At 44.7% G+C, this 21,852-nt stretch overlaps 1 protein-coding gene across 1 annotated transcript; it reads left to right on the top strand.

Annotated features, from left to right (window-relative positions):
- The first annotated feature begins 70 nt into the window (after positions 1 to 70).
- LOC121299855 (golgin subfamily A member 3-like) lies at positions 71 to 21,687 on the top strand. The gene is made up of 24 exons (XM_041228012.1): positions 71 to 156; positions 4,216 to 4,566; positions 6,536 to 6,799; positions 7,202 to 7,314; positions 7,985 to 8,667; positions 8,777 to 8,888; positions 9,018 to 9,324; positions 9,886 to 10,088; positions 10,584 to 10,721; positions 11,018 to 11,212; positions 12,402 to 12,749; positions 13,176 to 13,253; positions 13,590 to 13,853; positions 14,228 to 14,322; positions 14,457 to 14,673; positions 15,091 to 15,234; positions 15,450 to 15,647; positions 15,783 to 15,899; positions 16,298 to 16,437; positions 16,812 to 16,944; positions 17,047 to 17,169; positions 17,266 to 17,430; positions 17,820 to 17,983; positions 18,391 to 21,687. The coding sequence occupies exons 2-24, from the start codon at positions 4,452 to 4,454 to the stop codon at positions 18,587 to 18,589; spliced, it is 4,515 nt and encodes a 1,504-aa protein (XP_041083946.1). The 5' UTR covers positions 71 to 156; positions 4,216 to 4,451; the 3' UTR covers positions 18,590 to 21,687.
- The last annotated feature ends 165 nt before the right edge of the window (positions 21,688 to 21,852 follow it).

Here is a 21,852-nt window from a genome sequence, read left to right as displayed (position 1 = left end):
CAGCAACAGCAGCTACCAGAACAATGAGGTGACTGAGCAGCAGCTGCAGCGCGACAGTACAGGGCTGGTGTGTGTGCGTGACGGGATTGAAAATCCACATCTTCTGGTCCCCAGCGCTCATTCATAACAGCTGTTTTAAGATCGTTACCCAAATCAGTATGTTTCTTTCTTTCTTTTTTTCTTTCTTAATTGTATTATTATTGTATTTTTGTTATTCCTGATCCTCTGCCTGGGAAACAGTTATTTTGCAGTTCGAAAACAAAATCAGGATTTGCCACAACAAGCTTGTGTTCGTTTTAGATGACAATCGTCTTTAATCCAATTCATTCACATAAAAAATGACGTAGCAGTTATTTGATTTTCTTTTTCGCGATTAATGAACAACTGTGCCCCGACTGTCATTGCTGTGCCTGTCCTGTTCCTCTCACAGTTTAGGGTCACGTAAAACACAGTGTTCATGTGTGCAGCGTGTTGGCACTGATTGAGAAATGCTGCAAGAGCTTGCAAACACGCCTGTCTAGGGGAGAGCACTGTCCTTGATTCAGGACTACAAGGACAGAAGGATATGTGTGTGTGTGTGTGGGCAGGTATTATTATCAATGTGTTTACAAAATTTGAGAAAATGTCCCCACAAAGATAGTAACTCCTGAAAAAACTACGTTTGTGAGGACGGCCCCACTTTGTAAAACACGTTTTTATGAATTAAATATGTCTTTTTTAAAGTGCCAAACTATTTAGTTTGTTGGAGTTAGAAATAGTAAATAAAAATATAGTGAGAGTCTATGAGAAGCCCCACAAATACAGGAGTGAAAACGTGTGTGTGTGTGTGTGTGTGTGTGTGTGTGTGTGTGTGAGAGAGAGAGAGAGAGAGAGAGAGAGAGAGAGAGAGAGAGAGAGAGAGAGAGAGAGAGTTTCTTTCCCTTTTTGTGAAAGTTGCTGATTTGACAGTCTCTAGTTCTGTTCATAGTAGGTACAGTAACGGCCCAGCCCTGGTGATTTCCCTTAAGAGATGATAAGTCAGTCTCCATGTCCATTTAATCAATGGCTTCTCTGGGAGACTGCCTGCCTTATTAGCAGTGACTGAGCTGAAACAGAACAAATTCCCAGCAGCCTCCAGAAGGAAAACAAGCTGCCATCCCTAACAACCCTACTCTCACATGGCTTTGCCAAAGCAGCACCCTTCACAAGCACATCAAGCACTGCAGTGTTAACTTGCCTCAGTGTCCTTCAAGGGTATGTCTTTGCACTGTCATTTGGAATGCAGTCGTGGTTCGAATCCTGCTTGTGCCAAGTTGCTGATGTTTTCTGGGGACCCACAGGGGGGTGCTACGTTGACCTTTGCATTCGTGCATGGTTAGGGTTAGGGTTAGGGTGAGGCTTAGGGCAGTAAATCAGCTCCAGCTGGTCAGGCTTCTGACGGGTTCAGGCAGAGACTTCCCAGATTTGCTCTTTCAGGGTTCGCTAGCTTGGTGGTATCTGTTTCTTGTGTTTAGCGTTTGGAAATAGAAATGGCTTGAAGGTAGGATTGGAGGTCACCAGCTGGTCTTCAGTCCTCCAGAGGTGATGACACAAAATTAAAATAGGGCATTTTAAATTGGGTAGAAAAACAAGAGAAAATTGAATATCCATCCATCCATCCATCCATCTATCTACACAAACACACACACGTCAATAACTACAATTACTATGCAAGTTTAACTTTTATTTAATCTGTGACGCATGACAGCCATCTAAAACCATCCCAGCATGCAAAGGTTAACTGAATTATGATGTGAAATTAAAAAATAATAAACAACGCCATCATTTTCAAGTGAACATTCAAAGCAAATCCAAGAGCGAACACCATGTGCCAAATATTCTGTTATAGATAAAGCAGCAAAGTTAATCTGCATGTGGTGCCAAGAATGAGATTAAATAAGAAATAATTAGCATGGTGTGATTCCGAGGCTCGGGGTACTGAATGTTCAGCGAACTATTAATCACAGTGTTTATCTGAGACAGCTTATTTGAAACACCCACGGGAAATGCCAGCACGTCTGCTTGAATTCCGAATTGAGTAAGACATACAAAATACATGTACAAATAAATGTGCAGGGAGATGCCCCCCCCCCCCAAAAAAAAAAAACACACATAACTCCACTGATCCTTTCAGCTCGTTATGGTCCCAGAGTGAAGGACTCGAGCACCGGTGCTTATGGGCTGGTTCTGACCCGGCTATACACGGACTCCACCGCTAGATGTCGGTATTTCCCAGTAAGGAGTGTTGTTTTTCAGGCTCACAGGCAGTGTTATGATGTTGTGGTTCATTAACACTACGTTACTGTAAAGAAGCAGCTGTAGCGTACACCGATACAAAACGAACAGTTTGGAAGTCATACAAACACCAACACCATGCATTGTCTCCAATTCTAATTCAGCTACGCTTTTTTCTTTTTTTTTTTAAATTAAGTTCACATACTATTACGTGCCATTCAAGAAATATTTAGACCCGATAAACGAGTCGCTCTCTTGCGGGCGCCTCGACCAGTTCCGCAGGTCCGTCCATTGGAAACTCCGGCTACGTCCTCGATGCGCTAGGAATCTCATTTGGACAGTAACGTTTTAAACATAGCTCTTTTCAGTTGTGCATTTTCATTTCTTTTTAATATATAAAAACCGTAACATCGCGTCACGCGTATTCTTGTTATTATAGATATTACAAGTTTGACTGTATGATTAAGATATGTTTTAGCGGGTCTGTGTTTTTGTTGTTGCTGCAGCACGGAAAGGAAGCGAGGGTGCAGACAGGTAGAGCCACGTATAGCAGCGGCGGCGGCTGATGGGTTTGTAGAAATTCACTGTTTTTATAATAATAATAAACAAGGCGTTAGTGAAAAACTCGTAAATCAGATTAGACGGGTATGGCTGGACGTAGCAGATAACTGGCAATATGTACGAATTTACTGTACCTTTCTGTTCAGATATTATTGCTTCACATTTAAAATAATACACAATAAGGCACCCGTTTTGTATTTTGCGTTGACCCCTGTCTAGTTAATAATACGACGTTGTGTATAACTGTGTACGATTTGTTTACCTGTCGTCGTTACTGATTTTAACACACCTTGTTTATATGTTTAAGAAGACAAGCTAATTTGTGACAGTTGTATACATTTGTATTAATCGGTACATTGTTACAGGTTTTGTCTTGTGTATGTATGTGTGTGTGTGTGTGTGTTTCACTATCTAAATAACTAACGTCTAATATTATATACATATATATATATATATATCTATATAAATCGCCCCCATTAAATACAATTATGTAAATTGACAACGCTATTTGTTTGTGTACAGTATTGTTCACGTTATTACTAGCTTCTCTTATATGTTCTCTTGAAATTCAGTTGCAAACAGTGTACGAGAGGGAGGGTCCTGTTTTTATCGCTAGAGCAGTTGTATTTAAACATCCACCGATAACATTCTTTGCATGACGAGAGAAATTGGTGTGGCCTGACATCTGCGAGCAATAGACAGGTGTAAGAAATTTTAGGTTAAGGATGACAAAGAGGTTTGTTTACTTGATCCCTCCTTGGTGGAAGTTTCGATTAAGCAAAGCTTTGTGGATCACTGCCAACCAACTTCACCCCTCTTCCTCTGATCAGGAGCACAGAGAGTATTGCCTGCCGTCAATTCAGTTGTAATAAGGACACGTGTGCCTGTGCCCGGAATGAAAGCTCGTACAGCCTTCAGTGGTAAAGGGGTCTTCTGTCATCAGTTGCATTGTGAACCAATGTAATTCTGAAATATTAGTGTCATTGGTATGCTAGTTAACATATACTAATTACAGTAGGTCATATAAAGTAACTACGGTGTTATACTTCTCAGCTGTTCAGCGCGCTTCAAAACTGACCACGTTTTCTTGTTGAAATCATCTGTAGTGCCACAATCCAACTGGTTTTGTAATTTATTCTGGGAAATGAAGCTTATGTAAAATGTGGTGTGTGCAGTACGGGAAAGCTCCCTGTCTCTTGTATGTGTAAAGTGTGGTGTGGAAGGGTTATGAATCTGATTAGCAGAGCGTGATGTAGGATTGCTCATTGATGTCCCAAGCAGTAACTACATTGTTTTGGAGATCAAAGGTTTCAGGCGTTGGTATTGGCAGCCAGTCCAGTTTACACAACACAGTAGAAAGCAGTGCAACCCTAACAGAGAGCTGCCTTTGTTTTTTTCCAGGAGCAAAGGGTCCTGGTAATGGCTGGAGTATCTGATGGTTAGTATCCTCTCCTCCGGGGGTTTTGTACTGCAAATGAAAATCAACCAAGTTTAAAATGGTTTGAGGAATTGAATCCGTTGTTACACGCCCTCTGAAGCGACTGCGTCCAGCGGACAACAGGACAATATCTTCACACTGAAACACAAATTCGGAGGGTTAAGCAAAGCGGCCGGTTTCATTGGTAGTCCTTGTCAAGATGGAAACTGTGTCAAATCAGCACGACTCCGTGGGAAGTTGTGATGGGAACTGTGAATCTCTGCCGGAGTGCGGAATGAAGGAAGAGACACCCACTGTGGGGCATGGACTAAACGGTGAGTTCATCTTTCACAAGCACTTTTTTTTTTTTTCCTCTCATTTGAGGTGGTGCTAGAAGTAAGTTTGAGTGTGCTTGCAGCTGGGCTGGGCAGTTTAATTTCTAATCATTTGTAGCCAGCTTCCTCTGGAAGGCTGATAATTACATTGTAGGACTCCGAGGGTGCACGTTGATGTGAGTAGAAGTGATAAGTGCCATCAACAATCACAATTAAACTAATCAGTAATGACTGGAAGGGCCTGTAATGGCAGACTCATTATAGAAAACATGTTGCGGTTTCTGTTCTGCATTAAGTTGTACAGCATGTGATCTTAGCGAGTTTTTGGAAGAGGCATGGAAACACATGCCTGACTCTCCCTCACATGACTGAATCTTGCTTTTGTTTTAATAATGGCATCCCTGCCTGCTGTTGCATGTGACCGTTCAAACAAAACCCTTCCACCAACACCCTTTGCACACTTTCTACCACATCACATTAGTGCTGTCCTGTCGTGTCCATTGTGTACACAAATCCTAATCACATTGTTTCTATTTCCTTTTGAGGTTAAAAACTTGGACAGTGCTCCGTGGTAAGAAATGGGATTATGCAGAAAAACAGGAGCTATGGGGAAGCAGTACAGGGCAACAAAGGGTAGCCTCATAACGATCCAGGCTGACAGCTGGGTTCTTGTCTCTGTTCTCATCTTAAACAGAAGATCTGTTGTGAGACAGATTTAATTACTGTTTTTCAAACAATAGACACCCTGTGATGCTTCGTCCTGCAGTTTAGCCAAGTACCAGTAATCGGTGTTTTCACTTTGCACCTCACAACACGAGAGAGTACAGTGATGGCAACACAGAAACCAGACTCCCTGGTGTGTGGCGTTGGAGCGCTGAATCGTCCACATGCATTCTTCAGGAGCAGCGCCCGCTCTGCCCAGTGCTGTTTCTGGACAGCTGTTTGCAGGTGTGATCCTCTAAAAATAGTTGAGGCCCAGGGATTTTCCTGCTGTTAGGTTGGAGTATAACAGCCCAACAGGTAGTTCAGCAAATTGCTGAAAAGACTGAGGGCTGTATTTCTGATGTATTTATTGGCAGTGCTCCATTAAACATGCTGATCTTGACTGTGGAAAGCATGTCTGACTTCCTCAGTTGCTGGCTTTAGTTAGAGTTTAGAATCTCTCTCTCTCTGACTGTCTGACATGTGCTGATATTGACAGGCAGGTTCAGAGTGACTAGCGAAGGCAGGCGAAGGTTCCTGTCTCGTGTGCAGCTTGTTAATGTGTTTTATTCATGTCATATTTGGCTGTCGTGTCATGCACAAAGCTGCCGATGTCTCTTTCTTGCCAGTGTTTCGCTCAGTTCTGACGTCATTCAGCTGGCACTCATCCAGGTGTTGGGTTTCACACAAGAGAACACGATAAGCTCTGAAAATCCAGTGCAAACAGGAAGGGAGTGGTCATTTACAGAAAAATAAGAATGTGATGTGCACTGGCAGCTGCTAGTTTTACTTTTCTTTGATGAGCCTCTTCCTTCTTTCTTTTTGTTCGACTGCATTGTTTCTGACAGCATCCTCAATAGGCTATGAACAGCACCTTGAAGAATAGTAATGCACCCTTTCTTATGCCATTCAGTGGGGTGGTGCTGCATCTGGGATCAGACTCCATAAGGGTTGCAGTAAATAGTGAATCCCTGTTTTTCTACAATGCTCAGTTTCGCACACTGTTGCCCTAACGGTCTGCTGCCAGTCCTGTTATTTCTGTGTGCATTTCTTTTGCTAAGGCTTTTACTAAACTAAGAATACAGAATTGTCATGTTTTACAGGTGTTTTCACAGACCCTGGTTGGAGTTAACCTTGGAGATCCTTACCTGGGTAACATTCATTTAGTAGTCCAAGATTAGGGTTCAGGGTCCTTGAAAAGCAGCCAGTAACGTTGCTCCGCAAACAGGGGTTAACCTGATTTGCTGATTTGCATTTTTTGTTTCAGGTTCTCTTTTTAACCCAAACAAGGTGCCAAATGGAGACAAAGCCCTGGCTGCCATGGGTACAGGCGGTGAAGGAGACATCACCCCGAACGGACCCCTGTCCCAACTCCAGGAGAGCCCACAGAGCCAGGAGCCATCCTCAGGTGTGGCTGCTTTCCATCACAACCTAACGAAGCCTCAGGGAGCTAATTCTGAGGGCACTGTTCATAACAGGGATGCTTTGCAGTCTCTCAAACTAAGTCTACCCATGCAAGAAACTGAATTGTGTAAGCATCTGTGTAACCGACTGTCCCCTTGTTGCTGAATCCCCCTCTTGCTTTAAAGTCTGATAGTACCTTTTAATTAAATTGCTTGTGCCGACACACAGTAGTAGAGCTGTGCTTTGCTAATGCATGACATGTTTCACACTACGAATACAACTCGGTTTAATAAGGAGAATCTGACAACCTGTCCTTCACTAAAAATGTAATTTCAGTTGTATGAAGTAAACAGCATCAGAAGCATTCAAGTTTATAGTATTAAAGAAAGATAGTATGCACAGACTTATTTCTGTCTCATCAGTAACCCCTTCTTGCCCTGCCAGTTCCCGATTGCATGGCAGCACTAATTCTCTTATAGTCCCAAGGCTGGTGCCCCCGTGTGTGTTGAAGTGTTTGCTTTGCCTTTAGGTTCGACAGAGCCTTCTATGGAGCTGGAGAACGAGGAGCAGATCCGACTGCAGGCACGGAGACGCCTGGAGGAGCAGCTGAAACAGTACAGGGTCCAAAAGCACCAGCACAGGGTAGCTATCTCAGTGCTGCCTGCAGGGTTCATGTTTAACATGGCCGCTACATGAACACATTGTAGCATTTCAGAAATTCGTCCACTCAAAGACTGCACTAGGTTTGCTAATTAAGCGCTGTCAGCGTCTTATACTTTGACAGCCATATCAAGTCAAACAAATGAGTAGAGAAAACTGGCAGTCTCAGAATCCCTGATCAACTGCGGCAATGTATTCTGACGACGCCTGTAGGGTATAAATAATTCAGAAACATAATGACCTTGTAGGTTAAAAACAGGATCTCAGAGTCCATTATAGGCTTGCATACCTGTAATGTCCTGCCACCAAGAGTGGGTTGGGAAATAGAAAAATATGATATTTTAGTGTACAGATCCCTTATCTCACTCTTGGTTGCTAATGCACCGCACATACAAGATGAATGCATCCTGAATGTGCTTTGAAAAAATGATACTGTACCACCAGTACTGTTCTTAAAGCAAGAACTTGACATTTGCATGACAGATTATTTTAGTGGAATTTTTCAGCATTGCATTTGTGCAAAGATAGTTTTTTTGTAACTCATTTGGCTTTAAAGATAAATCTGTGTTACGTGTGGTATCTGAGACTTTCTCTAAAACATGTGATTGTATATTTTATAGTCTTACCTTCCCAAATATGCATCGTCTTTCAGTCACACCATTCAACCCCGAAAAACCGTCTCTCGAGTACACTGGACCCAGAGCTGATGCTGCACCCCGATGCTCTCCCCCGAGCAAACACAACCTCCATGACCACGGAGTACTCCTTCATGCGGACCAGCGTCCCCCGGGGACCCAAACTAGGGAGCCTGGGGATCCCTCCGCCTGCTAAGGAGAAGAAGAAATCTTCAAAATCCTCCGGCACCAGCAAGATCCGCTCCCTGGCAGACTACAAGGAGCCGGACGCTGGGAGCAGCAGCAGCGCGAGGTCACAGGCAGCAGGGGACAGCAACCAGAGATCCCTACATTCAAGCAGGAGCTCCACGTCAGTCGTGTCGGAGATGAGCCTGGCCTCGGAGACGGAGGAGCGGCTGGAGACCTTGCATATGAGGGACAGCGTTTCGGAGCGCGACGGCAGTGAATCAGAGGTCCGGCAGGATGGCAATGAGAGTGACAGCTCCTCCTACAGCGGTGCCTCTGTGGCCGGGGGCGGCTTCAGCATGCTGTCGTCGGGGGGGAGCGGGCAGAGGGATTGGGGAGAGATCGCCCCGGAGGCTGTGGGGCAGTACCCCTCTCTGCAGGAGGTCCTGCAGGCTGCCACGGATGAACTGCACCTGCTGGCTCAGGAACAAGAGATGAACGGAGTGCGGAGCCGCAGGGACAGTATTTCTAGCAGGTAATAATAAGTTTTAGTAAAGGCTTGGATTATTTATAACAAGATCTGTTTGTGTGTGTGTGGGTTGAAGTTAAAAGTTCTCTCTTTTTTTCCCTCTCTGGATTTGAAGCGTATCCTTAGGGAGCTCTGTAATAGGAAGCCATGATGAAATGCTGCAGGTCCTGAAGGAGAAGATGAGGCTGGAGGGGCAGCTGGAATCTCTGTCAGCAGAAGCCAGTCAGGTTAGTGTCTGTCTTTACAGAAACGCTCTTCGTTGCAAAGGCTTCGGTGTTTTTTGTCTCGCAGGCTTGTGTTTGAGTCCAAACCCCCTGATTATCCCAGCGATGCTGATGCTGCTGCTCTCCCTACAGGCTCTGAAGGAGAAGACGGAGCTGCAGGCCCAGCTGGCCTCAGTGAACGCTCAGCTCCAGGCCCAGCTGGAGCAGAACCAGGCCAGCCAGCAGACCCAGAGCAACCTCACCTTGGAGGTGGGGAATCTGCGGCAGAACTGCTCCGAGCTGGAGAGAGCCATGAGCGAGCTGCAGGGCAGCCTGGAGGCCAAGAACGGCAGCCTGGCCTCCCTGAGCAACGACCTGCAGGTGGCGGAGGAGCAGTACCAGAGGCTCCTGGGCAAGGTGGAGGAAATGCAGCAGAGCGTCTCCTCCAGGGACAACACTGGTGAGGATCTAAGCAGAACCGCTCTTACGGAACACACCCCTCCTCCGGATACTTAATCTAGTGAAATCAGACGTGTCCCCCGATACACCCCACTCCCAGATACGTGTCCTGATTGCAAAACTATATTTAATCAGGAAACGAAGCCCATGCAGACAGATGACGCAGCACTGTGTAACGCTGTCTGGAAAATATGGGATTGGTTTCTTTGGTGATGGGGGAAGAACTACTATTAATTTATTTAACCAGATTTACCCATTGAGACTGAGGCCTTGTTTACAAGGGGGTCCAGGAAAACAATAGAAAAATACCATTGCATAACAAACAATTCCGATGCACAAACTACACAATAAAAAAATAATAAATATTCTTAAAGCAGCATAGCTCTAAGAATATTATAGATAAGACACAATGAATGCTTATTTAAAGCATGGAGGCGCTAAAACAACATGCATTTGTTTGCTAGCACCTGTGCGTTTGTTTATCTGGTTGGCCGTATCTCTGTGGTTTATTCCAATCTCCTGCTGGACAGGAGTTTCAGTCTCAACCCTTTTGCTTGTGCAGTTCAGCAGCTCCGGCAGCAGATGGGTGCCCTGCAAGCCCAGCTCCTGCAGGTGCAGTCTGAGCGCAGCACGATGGTGAGCAGGCTGAAGACCTTGCAGTCAGAGGTCAGCTCCCTGCAGAACGCGCGCCAGTGGTACCAGCAGCAGCTCACCCTGGCCCAGGAGGCCCGGGTCCGACTGCAGAGCGAAATGGCCAACATGCAGGTAAGCACTGGGGGTTGGCTGCTTTATAAAATCATCTGCAAGATTTAAATCCTGCTGTTGTGTTTTTTTTTAATTAGTGGTGAGTTTAATAAAATACATGCAGTATAGTTTCTGATAATTATTACTATTGCTAACTGGATTACACAGAGACCTAGTTTATGTATAGTGTAAGGGTAGACTGCTTAAATGCTAACAGCTTCAAAAATGCTATTTAACATTACAGTTTGGATTGACATTGCTCAGAACATTAGTAAGAAACTGAATCCACAAGAAACATAATTTTTGATAAAGCAGTAAACTTCAAACCAGTCTTGTAAACATGTGTGGTGATGTTCATTGGATTCATGCTTGTTTTTGTTTTATCCTTCGTATCAAACTTGTAAAAGGTCAGTGGAATCCTCACAGATGACTCAGGTCTGAACACGTGTTCAATGGTAATGCAACCCGCTGGAGCCTTTGATATTCCATTCTGACCCTTGTTTTGTGTTGCCCCAGGCTGGACAGATGACCCAGATAGGGGTGCTGGAGCACCTTAAACTGGAGAATGTGACGTTATCCCATGAGCTGACAGAGACCCAGCAACGATCCATCAAGGAAAAAGAGCGAATCGCTGTGCAACTCCAGAACATCGAGGTGAAACATCTACTGGTGTTTTCAGAGATTGCAATCAGTATAACATATAGGCTACAGCATTCAGAAAACATGCGAACATACGAACAAGTAGGAAATATTCAAAATAGTAGATAATAGCAGTGAGCAATTCCGAGGTGTAACAATATATTCAGATACAGTTGTGTACTAATAAAATGCACAAACCAACCCAGATATTTTAAATGTGCCTCTGTGTAAAATGTCCCATGCTTGTGTAGCGACATGTATAAATGATACGGTGCTGGTTGGTAATGAGAGAGTTTCACTGGGTCTCCCAGGCTGACATGCTGGACCAAGACGCTGCGTACCGGCAGATCCAGGAGGCCAAGTCCATGGTGGAGGAGGACCTGCACCACAAACTGGAAGAGTTAGAAGAGGAGAGAGATGTCCTGCAGAGGCTGGCCAGCTCTGCCAGCACAGTGGAGAGGGAGCTGGAGCAGGTACGTGGCGCAGTGGAGAGGGAGCTGGAGCAGGTACGTGGCGCAGTGGAGAGGGAGCTGGAGCAGGTACGTGGCGCAGTGGAGAGGGAGCTGGAGCAGGTACGTGGCGCAGTGGAGAGGGAGCTGGAGCAGGTACGTGGCGCAGTGGAGAGGGAGCTGGAGCAGGTACGTGGCGCAGTGGAGAGGGAGCTGGAGCAGGTACGTGGCGCAGTGGAGAGGGAGCTGGAGCAGGTACGTGGCGCAGTGGAGAGGGAGCTGGAGCAGGTACGTGGCGCAGTGGAGAGGGAGCTGGAGCAGGTACGTGGCGCAGTGGAGAGGGAGCTGGAGCAGGTACGTGGCGCAGTGGAGAGGGAGCTGGAGCAGGTACGTGGCGCAGTGGAGAGGGAGCTGGAGCAGGTACGTGGCGCAGTGGAGAGGGAGCTGGAGCAGGTACGTGGCGCAATGGAGAGGGAGCTGGGTGGCCAGTGGAGAGGGAGTCGATTCCTTACGTGGCCTCCAGAATTAATATTTACGACAGAGGGAGCTGTGTTCTAGGCAGTGGAGAGGGACTGGAGCAGGTAATGGCGCAGTTGAGAGGGAGCTGGAGCAGGTACGTGGCGCAGTGGAGAGGGAGCTGGGTCACCAGTACACACACCTTTGAAACAAGTCATGCCCATGTGTACATCATCCCAGAAATCAACTGTGAAGTCAAACTCTGATACTTTCTTACTTTTTTGTGACTTGCTGTATATTTACCAGAATATCTACCCAGTATTTTAATGTTAATTTTGGTACATAGGGTCCCTTAAATCCTCCAGAATTAATATTTACGACAAAGAAACCTGTGTTCTAGGATTGTACATACTGTCACTAATGGGGTTGTTTTAGAATATGCAGCAGCTATAAAAACTATGCCCACTCAGACACACACACCTTTGAAACAAGTCATGCCCATGTGTACATCATCCCAGAAATCAACTGTGAAGTCAAACTCTGATACTTTCTTACTTTTTTGTGACTTGCTGTATATTTACCAGAATATCTACCCAGTATTTTAATGTTAATTTTGGTACATAGGGTCAATGATTTTGAAGTGGGTATGTGTGTGTGTGTGTGTGTATATATAATATATATATATATATATATATATATATATATATATATATATCTATCTATATCTATATCTATATCTATATATATATATATATATATATATATATATATATATATATAATATATTCAGAAGGACCTGCAGCTGGAGGCTGTGCAGCAGGAGCACTTGGATCTGATGAAGCAGCTCACCCTGGCCCAGGAGGCTCTACACACCAAGGAGCAGTCTCTGAGCGGGCTGCAGGCACGCTACGAGGAGCTGGAAGCACATCTCTCCGAGCTGCAGGGCGAAGCCGACGCCCAGGACCAAACCATCCAGTCCCTGCAGAACGACAAGATCGTCCTGGAGGTGGCACTGCAGGCGGCGCGGGCTGAGCAGGAGGGGCTGGACGAGGGGGCCCGGCGGATCGGGGAGGGGGCTGAGGCGGCTTTGGAAATCCTGGAGCAGCTCAGACAGGAGATCAAAGTCAAGGCCACTCAGGTACGCAGACCCTCTCTCAGGTACGCAGACCCTCTCTCAGGTACGCAGACCCTCTCTCAGGTACGCAGACCCTCTCTCAGGTACGCAGACCCTCTCTCAGGTACGCAGACACTCTCTCACACACAGTATCGGTGGCTCAACAGCTGGAAAAGATAGTGTGCAGTAAAGAGTTTCCTTCACTGGGCACATTGTCTCTCCTTGTACCTGCCATTATTTTAATGTAGAACATGAATGAAACTTAAAACTAGTTCTAATAACTAGTAACAGGATGGTAAATTGTCCTGAATTCGAATGCTGTCAAGTAATACACCTACTATGATTTACTGTGTGGATCGATTTTTGCGTGAGTTGCTCTACTTGTGGAGTCTGGACCAGTTTTTCTTCTTTTGAATCTTAAAACGAGAATGTTTTCATATTTTCTTATAGATTGAAGGTATGCAGCAGGAGAACAGCAGCCTGAAGAAGCAAACTCAGAAGCTAAAGGAGCAATACCTCCAGCAGAAAGTAAGTGATCAAAGTACACCCACAAAGAATAGGAAGGGAAGCTTTCACTGTTGCGCTGCACAGTGTAGCCGCAATGGTCAACTATGAGGACGGTTTCATTAATTGCCCATTTTACTGGCTGTAAATGATCACAGGCTGAAGGGCAGAAACTTGTTTACTATCACTATGAGGAAAGGTTCCTCAGTGGCTTGCCTAGTTGGAGCACTAAAGCTAAAACAGAATCTCAGCATGCTTGTTAGCCTGGGGGGCCAATGCAACACAAAGGAACCAGTCCAGTGCCCGGGTTAACAAAGGAACCAGTCTAGCGCCCGGGTTCACAAAGGCTTTGTCCTGCAGATCATGGTGGAAGCCTATCGGCGTGATGCGAGCTCTAAGGATCAGCTGATCAGTGAGTTGAAAGCCACGAAGAAGAGGCTGAACTCGGAGGTGAAGGGGTTAAAGCAAGAGCTGCTGAACACGCAAGGGGAGAGGAAGTGTGCGGAGCTGGAGCAGTCCCGGCTGGGCAAGGAGGTGGCTCGGGTCCAGCAGCAGATCACCAGTCTGCAAACACACCTGGCAAGCGCGCAGAGAGAGAGAGACCAGCTAGAGCTTCAGCTTCAGGTACAGCATCTAGAGAGGGTTCAGCACTGAGCCTGTAGACGAGGTGCGAGGATAAAACAAAAAGAAAGAATAAAGGCAGACAGTAAAACTACTGAACCACAAGTATACACGGCTCAGACGGGGTTGTGGGGCTTGGGAGTGTGTGAACCTTGGTATCAGCTTCAGAGTTGGAAGCAGTATTTATTTTTCCTTTATGAGTGAAAATGATCTGTTTGCCGTTCTGTAACTTTGGAATGCCAGTTTTCATTATACCAGCTCACACATTTAAATAACAGTAATAATAATCTTACGTGTGCTTTCTCTGGCACACTGACCTCTGTTTTTACCCAGATATTGCTGAAAGCTACCGAGAATTCATTCTCTTATATTTGCAGTCAGTTCAGTTCGACCAAGGTCAGCTCGCATCCGTGACAGAGGAGAACGCAGAGCTGAGGAAACAGGTGGAGCAAATGCAACAAGAAGCCAAAAAGTGAGTTTTTGCAACTCTAGCTGGTTCCTTGTGTACTCGGCAAGTGTATAATATCTGTATACTTTACAATTCACGTAGTTATGTAACTGCTGCTGCCTGCTGTTGATTAAAACATTACAACATGTTTTCGACAGGGCTATCTCAGAGCAGAAGGTGAGAATGAAGAGGCTGGGGACAGACCTGACGAGTGCTCAGAAAGACATGAAGGTGAAGCACAAGGCTTACGAGAACGCAGTGGGGATCCTGAGCCGGAGACTGCAGGAAGCCCTGACAGCCAAGGAGATGGCAGAGGCTGAGCTGAGCAAAGTGAAAGCACAGGTCACAGATGGGGGGAGCAGCCAGGCTCTGCAGGTAAACCACTAAACCTCTCTGTTTCAGTAGATTTATATCACACTTTCATAGTTACATGTATCTAAATATTCAGCTGCACAATCTACAGCAGAGACGAGAAGTGCGCTAAATCAAAGAACTACTAAAGGCTGGTTCGTGCTTCAGTCTTGCGACCGTCGCTGAGGGTCGATTTCTAGTGTTGAGTCGTGCGAGTGCCTGGCGAACCAAAGGGGACTGGTCTCCAGAGCATCGCACAAAACATCTCTTGGTGGTTCCAAGAATGAACCAGCCTGTAGGCAGTAACGCTAAGCAACCGGTGCTGAATTTGGAGATATCTTTTCTATATATAAACTTCTGTTTCTTGGAGTCGTTTTGAAACGTCGGAGAAGCTCTTTTAGTAGGTGTGTGCGTCTGTAAGGTTGTGCTCCCCGATTGCAGGACAGGATCAAAGCTCTGCAGACAGAGCTGCAGACAGTCACCCACAGCAAGGCCATGCTGGAGAAAGAGCTGCAGGAAGTGATCTCACTCACTAGCCAGGAGCTGGAGGAGTACCAGGAAAAGGTCCTCGAGTTAGAGGACGAGGTAAGACTGGTTCCTACTGTTGGGGAGTGAGACTTGAACTCCAAACTGTAAGCAAGTTCTGTATTAACCCATTTCTGATTTCTTTTAAACTTGAAGAAATACAAAGCAAACTAGATCTTACAGCAGAATAACCAACAGAGATGTTTGTTGTAAAATATGTACTACAACAATATCTGAGATATATGTAATGAATGTTTTAATTTATGTGTTTAAAGCTCCAGGAATCCCGAGGGTTCAAGAAAAGGATTCGGCATCTGGAAGAGCACAATAAGAAGCTGGCATTGGAGCTGGAACACGAGCGAGGGAAGCTGGCTGGACTGGGACAGTCCCACACTGCACTGCGGGAGCATGCTAACATCCTGGAGACTGCCCTGGCCAGGAGGGAGGCAGACCTGATGCAGCTCAATCTGCAGGTGTGTCTTCTGTGAGGAATATAGACAGAGACCTGCACACCTGAGCTGGGATCTGGAAGTTTGTTTAAAGTTTTGTTTTACTTCATGACTCTGTTAGACTTCATTAGGTCTCTCTCGCTCTCTCTCTCTTTGCAGGTTCAAGCAGTTTTGAAACGGAAAGAGCAGGAAGACCAGCAGATGAAAGAACTCGTTCAGAGGTTACAGGCAGCCTTGGAGAAAGAAAAAGCCAGTGTGGGCGACCTCAAGCAGCAGGTAAGGAGGTGGGAACTGGGATGTGAGCAGTGTTGGGTCCAGGGCAAGCTTATTCACTGGACAGCCCATCCATGGAGCGAATGTCTACCTGCTGTAATCTGGGTGGACATGACAATACAATACAATGTAATAGAGATGTATGGTCCAGGATGTATTAGCATTTTGATGAAATACCGGCAGTCCTTGTAGTTTCATACAATGTTTCTATTTTTAGTATAACCCCTAACTAACTTAAACTAAATGCAGTGACCCTGCTTCTGATAGACAGGCCAATGGCTCCTAAGGCTTTACCTTGTGGAGCTTGTATGGCAGAATGAAGACAGCCACCAGCCCAGCATGAGTACTCCTCCTTGGCTGGGTAGAGCACGCAGGGGCTCACGGGTCTCTGGGTTTCACAGGTCGCTGCTGCGAAAGCCGAATCAGCGCACAACCGGCGACACTACAGAGCGGCGGCGCTGGAGCTCAGCGAGGTCAAGAAGGAGCTGCAAGCCAAAGAGCAGCTTTTCAAAGTGCTGCAAATCGAAGCAGACAAACTGCAGTGAGTCTTTACATCTCCAGGGTTCCCAATTGGTGCTTTTATTGTTTTGTTTTGTGTGAATCCTTTGTCGTTGGATACAGTAACATATTTTGACCAAACAAATCGGCAATGCAATCCTAAGATAATAAAATACAAAAGGGGGTTTTGGCAGTCACAGTTTTGCCTTTAATTATATAAATGTATTTAACTGAACACAAATTCAAACTGATTGTTGTTGCACTTATGCACAGTGTTGGGGGCCATTTAGCAAGTGTTAGAGTGTTCTCTCAACTCGCATAATGTTTCAAGCTGGCATGGTGATTTGGTACAAATCGTAGTTTAGATTGAATGTAATTGCAGCTGCCTAAACCCTCGGTATTCTCCCCTGTTCCCAGGGCACAGGACGAGAGGCATTCCCAGGAGGTGTCTCAGTTCCAGCAGGAGCTGGGGGAGGCAAACTCCCAGTTACAGCTCCTACAGAAACAGCTGGAGGAGCAGCAAAGCAAGCAGCCTGTCACAAACCAGGAGGTGCGGACCGGAACCCCCCAGGGCTTTCTCAGACTGCTGCTGTTTATTTTTCCATTAGTCGGGATTTGAGAACTTGTCTGACCTGGGCTGTTTTTCTGATAGGTGGAAGACTTGAAGTGGGAGGTGGAGCAGAAGGAGCGTGAGATTGAGGCTCAGAAGCAGCAGCTGGAAATGACAGAGCAGCGAAGCCACAAGGAACTGGAGGGCTTCCAGGCGAGTCTGCAGGTAGGGGGAGCAGCTTTACCCCATGGCTTAGCTTGGGAATCCCTGCTGACGTCAATGCAACGCAATAGAAACGCTCTAAACGCTGTTTTGTTTCAGGGCATCAAGGCAGAGCTGGAGGTTGTGCAGGAGGAGCTGACGGGTACCAGGAAAGACAAGTTCATGCTTCAGGCTAAAGTGGTGGAGCTCAGAAACAGCATGAAGACTCTACTGCAGCAGAACCAGCAGCTGAAACTGGAGCTGAAGCAGAGCAGGAACAGAAAGGTGAGCAGTCCTCCGTGCACACTTCCAGACGGGCCAGTGCAGTCCTCCGTGCACACTTCCAGACGGGCCAGTGCAGTCCTCCGTGCACACTTCCAGACGGGCCAGTGCAGTCCTCCGTGCACACTTCCAGACGGGCCAGTGCAGTCCTCCGTGCACACTTCCAGACGGGCCAGTGCAGTCCTCCGTGCACACTTCCAGACGGGCCAGTGCAGTCCTCCGTGCACACTCCCAGACAAGCCAGTGCACTTTATTCAAAACGCTGGGGCAATATTGGAACATAAATAAATAAATAAAACCTTTCCACAATTGCTACTTTTTTACATAAAAATTCAAACTCACATTTGATCTGCGTGCTTATGGCATTTAATATACCCTCCCTCTCTCGTTAGCGGTTGGAGCTGAAGGGCGATACAAACATGTCCAATCCAGTCACACCAGTGAAGATCCCAGACTGTCCGGTCCCAGCGTCTCTGCTGGAGGAGCTCCTGAAACCCCCCACCTCCGTGAGCAAGGAGCCTCTCAGCAACCTGCACCACTGCCTCAGACAGCTCAAGTAGGATATATTGACTATTGCAGCAGCTTCAGCATGTTTCAGTTTAGGGAATCAAGGACAGCTAAAAGAACACTTTGTAAAGGTGTGTGTTGAACTCTATAGTTAACAACACTAAAGCAATTTTATAATACAGTATGAGTTTCAAACCAACGAGGTAAAGCTTCAGTATGTCTAGGTTCAGAAGTCGTTGTCTGAATTGTTTTTAATTGCAATTATTTTGCCTCTCTTGGCTGGTTTCACACATCCTGATTAGCACTAATCTTGGACTACCTTACCTGAGTTAACATTGGGTAGTTCATGATTAGTTCTAATCAAAGTGTGTAAAACCAGCAGTTTATGTAGATAAAGATTCCCGCTGTCTCAGAATGTGTTTGTGATTCCCCTTGTTTTTGTTTTGACTCCACAAGGCAGGAGATGGACAGCCTGCAGAAGCAGATGGAGGAGCACACGGTGACCGTGCACGAGTCCATGACGTCCTGGACTAACATGGAAGGACACCTCATGGGACTGCCTGCTGCCAGCAGCTTGGCAGCTAGAGATGAGTGGAGCGAGAGCGTGGAGCTGAACCACAGCGGCAGTGCCAGCGAGGCAGCACAGCAGTCCTAACACACAGGGCTGCGGAGTGGACATGGTTTACTTCTCTCTCTCTCTTTCGTTTGGGTTTTCTTTAAACTTGCTAATTTATTAATTGTTTCAAATACTGCTGAATGTTTTATGATTTGTTTTATTATTATTTCTAAGAAATGTTTAAATCTCTTGTTCATGACTACAACCAATCCCCCCCCCCCCCCTTTTTTTTTTTTTGTAATTTTTGTAAAAGTTTAAGCTTATTCACAGGGCTTGGGTTGGCTGAGTCTAGGGTTAGTAACAGTGGAAATGTGTTGGTGCACAAGCAGATTCTCTCCCGTGCTGTTTGTCCTGTGTACTGTAACCCTAGCATGCAGAGGCAACACTTTCCAGTCATTATTCAATGCAGTTCATTTTGGTGAAATACAGTATTGCCTTAATGCAAAACCAAGTGACCTGGTGTCAGCTTAGTGCTGACTAACTCAGTCATCTGGTTTGTAAAGCTGATCTCCTCTTTAAGAGCAGATTTACGAAAGGGTAACACTTTTAATTGTGTGTATTTCTCAATTTGTTTTAATCATTGAGGTGACGTTCAGCACAATACTTGAACCTGTATTTCTTTTACCAAAACAATTGAGAGCTGTTACCAAACTGACTTTCACCACATGACGTCATGCATATCTACTACTGCTTTAAATCTGTGTGTATTAGAACTGACTTTCACCACATGACGTCATGCATATCTACTACTGCTTTAAATCTGTGTGTATTAGAACTGACTTTCACCACATGACGTCATGCATATCTACTACTGCTTTAAATCTGTGTGTATTAGAACTGACTTTCACCACATGACGTCATGCGTATCTACTACTTACTGCTTTAAATGTGCGTATATTAGAGCTGACTTTCACCACATGAAGTCATGAGCATCTCCTAATGCTTTTAATCTGTGTATGTGAGGCTCTCTGCAAACAGCTGAGGGGATACAAGCTCCAGAATGAGACTGTTTGTGGGGAAAATATTGATAATATATAAATCTGCGTCTCTACTTGCACAAAAAGATTAAGTAATTTATGTTGAAGTAGTAGTAGTGTAGCCTTTGGTCATGGGTACCTTATTTAAAATGGGCACAGTTTTGTATCCCAATTGCAACATGGTTTATTTTGTATCCCAGGCCAGTTTCAGGTCATGCTTCGAGCTCCTCTGATTGGTTACGTGTTCTTTATCTGTAGTAATAGTCTGTCTATGCTTTATGTAAAAAGAAAGCAAAACCAATTGTGTAAGAAAAAAAAAAAGTTGCTTCTACTAATGAAAGGTACTCTAATTTATTACAACATTTTAATATTATGTTTATTGTTTATAGTTTTTTATTTATTTTTTAATCCAGATATATTTAACAAATAGATAATCTATCCAGACTTGTTCACTCATGGACGGTCCTTTCTCTGGTCTATACAGAGTAGCACATTTGTGAAGGGGTCTGGTCTGGTGTGGGGTGAGCTTCATAAAGAAGAGTCTGATTGCTACATATTCTGCTGTGTGGAGGTATTGTCCTCTCCTTGATATTATACAGTAGCTAGCATAGTCTAATCTGAACTATTTCAATATGATAGACAATATGTGCTTACATGGGAGTGTTGAAACGAGAGATGTGCATCATATGTGTACATTTACTTCAGTGCTGAGATAGATACTCTGTGGTCATCAAGGCCACTTTAGCATGACAAACAGCAAATGCATTGATAGGGTAAGGGAAATAAGAGAAATCTCTTCTGTGGCACATATTCCCACAGGGGGGCGCCACCAACACATTAGCTGTGGTGAATGCATTTGCTTCTCTACCATGCCCAGGTTGCTTCCTGTATTTAAGAAGCATGCATTCCCTTCCCTTTCACAAACAGCCTTTGACGTGCTGAGATCCACTGTCATCCTGCTCTGTATGTAATATACACTGAAATTTCAAGTGTCAAATGATCGATCTGCCTTACTGGAATACTTTATACTGTAGAATCAATCCCTAACCCCAGTTGTGATCTCTACTCTTCCCAGCTCTTTCATGTGTGCTTCCCTTGAGGTGTATGTTTGTGGGCTCAGAAAGTGGGCAGGTCTACTCCTGTATCTAATTCAGAGCATATCTAATATATGGTTCTTTCATTTTCCACAATGGAACTTCTTCCCAAGCTGGTGCAGGTTCTATTGAATTGTAATGTCCAAGATGTGTTTAAGAATACACTTCAGGAGCTGTGTGCACTCTCTGGGTGTACTGATAATGAATAGAGCATTGTTACAGTCATTTAGATAGGGTTTTTTATGTAACCTGTTGTTAACAGAGACCGTACTGAAATTAAGGTGTTTTGTGTATTAGAATGCATAACTGAAGGGATTGCAAAAAAAAAGGAAGGGGAAAATGTAACCCCTTTAAAAACCATTTACTGACCTGTTTAAAAAAAAAAAAAAAATGATTGAGTACTGTTCTGAAAAGAGAAAGTTACAGTGGCTTACCAAAGACATGGAAGAAAAATGATAACGTTTTGTTGAGATGCTAAGATCATAAATCTTGCTGTGTTTTTTTTTTTTTTTTTTTTTCTCTCCATGTCCTCAGTGAGCCACAGTACAATACTAAGGGCTTGTTACAGGCATCCAGTGATCGTTTTAAAAAGAAACTTGATTCATAAAATTCGACCATCATGTAGAGTCTGCTGAAAGCAGTGGAAGTTGTTTGGAAGTGTTATCCTCTAATATTATAATCGAGTTTATTTTTTTTTTTTGATGCCACCTAGTATTTTAAAGTTATCGATGAATGGCTGTAGAGGTTTTTGCATGTCTTCTAAGCTTAAGATTCAAGTGTGCTGCTAGAGGGGGTTGTTGAGATTTCAGTAGGATGCTGCGTACTGAATGCCTGTACAGTGACCCTGCTGTGTGTCTCTGTTGTGGTATGGGGGTGTAGTGTACATAGTTCTTAAGAATACTAATTCTGTAATCCAAGTTTGATTTAAACTGCATAAACCTTCCCTGACACTGAGAAAGATACTGTACAGTTAAAAAAAAAAAAAAAAAAAAAAAAGGTTCAAGGCATGTTAATAATACTGAAGACGAATTCCTCAAGCTTTGTGCAATAAACTATTTTTCGGTAATAGTGTTTAATGTTGTTTTTTTAATTATTATTACTATTTCAAAACTGATTAAGTTGTATTGGGACTGTCTTGTGCCTGGATAACATTTGAAATCTACTTTTTTATGGGGTATGGTAAGCTCATGCAAAATAACCTGCTACATCTTTCAAGGGTTCAATTGTTTTG

This window comes from Polyodon spathula, chromosome 25, assembly GCF_017654505.1.
Source record: "Polyodon spathula isolate WHYD16114869_AA chromosome 25, ASM1765450v1, whole genome shotgun sequence".
NCBI classification, from domain to species: domain Eukaryota; kingdom Metazoa; phylum Chordata; class Actinopteri; order Acipenseriformes; family Polyodontidae; genus Polyodon; species Polyodon spathula.
This window is presented reverse-complemented; position numbering and strand designations above follow the sequence as displayed.

What these genes read in the sequence shown, in the direction of transcription:
- LOC121299855 (XM_041228012.1), top strand. Translation starts at nt 4,452, where the DNA reads ATGGAAACTGTGTCAAATCAGCACGACTCCGTGGGAAGTTGTGATGGG. An exon ending in TCCAAAAGCACCAGCACAGG is followed by an intron (nt 7,315 to 7,984) that starts GTAGCTATCTCA and finishes ATCGTCTTTCAG; the next exon opens with TCACACCATTCAACCCCGAA. An exon ending in TCAAAGTCAAGGCCACTCAG is followed by an intron (nt 12,750 to 13,175) that starts GTACGCAGACCC and finishes ATTTTCTTATAG; the next exon opens with ATTGAAGGTATGCAGCAGGA.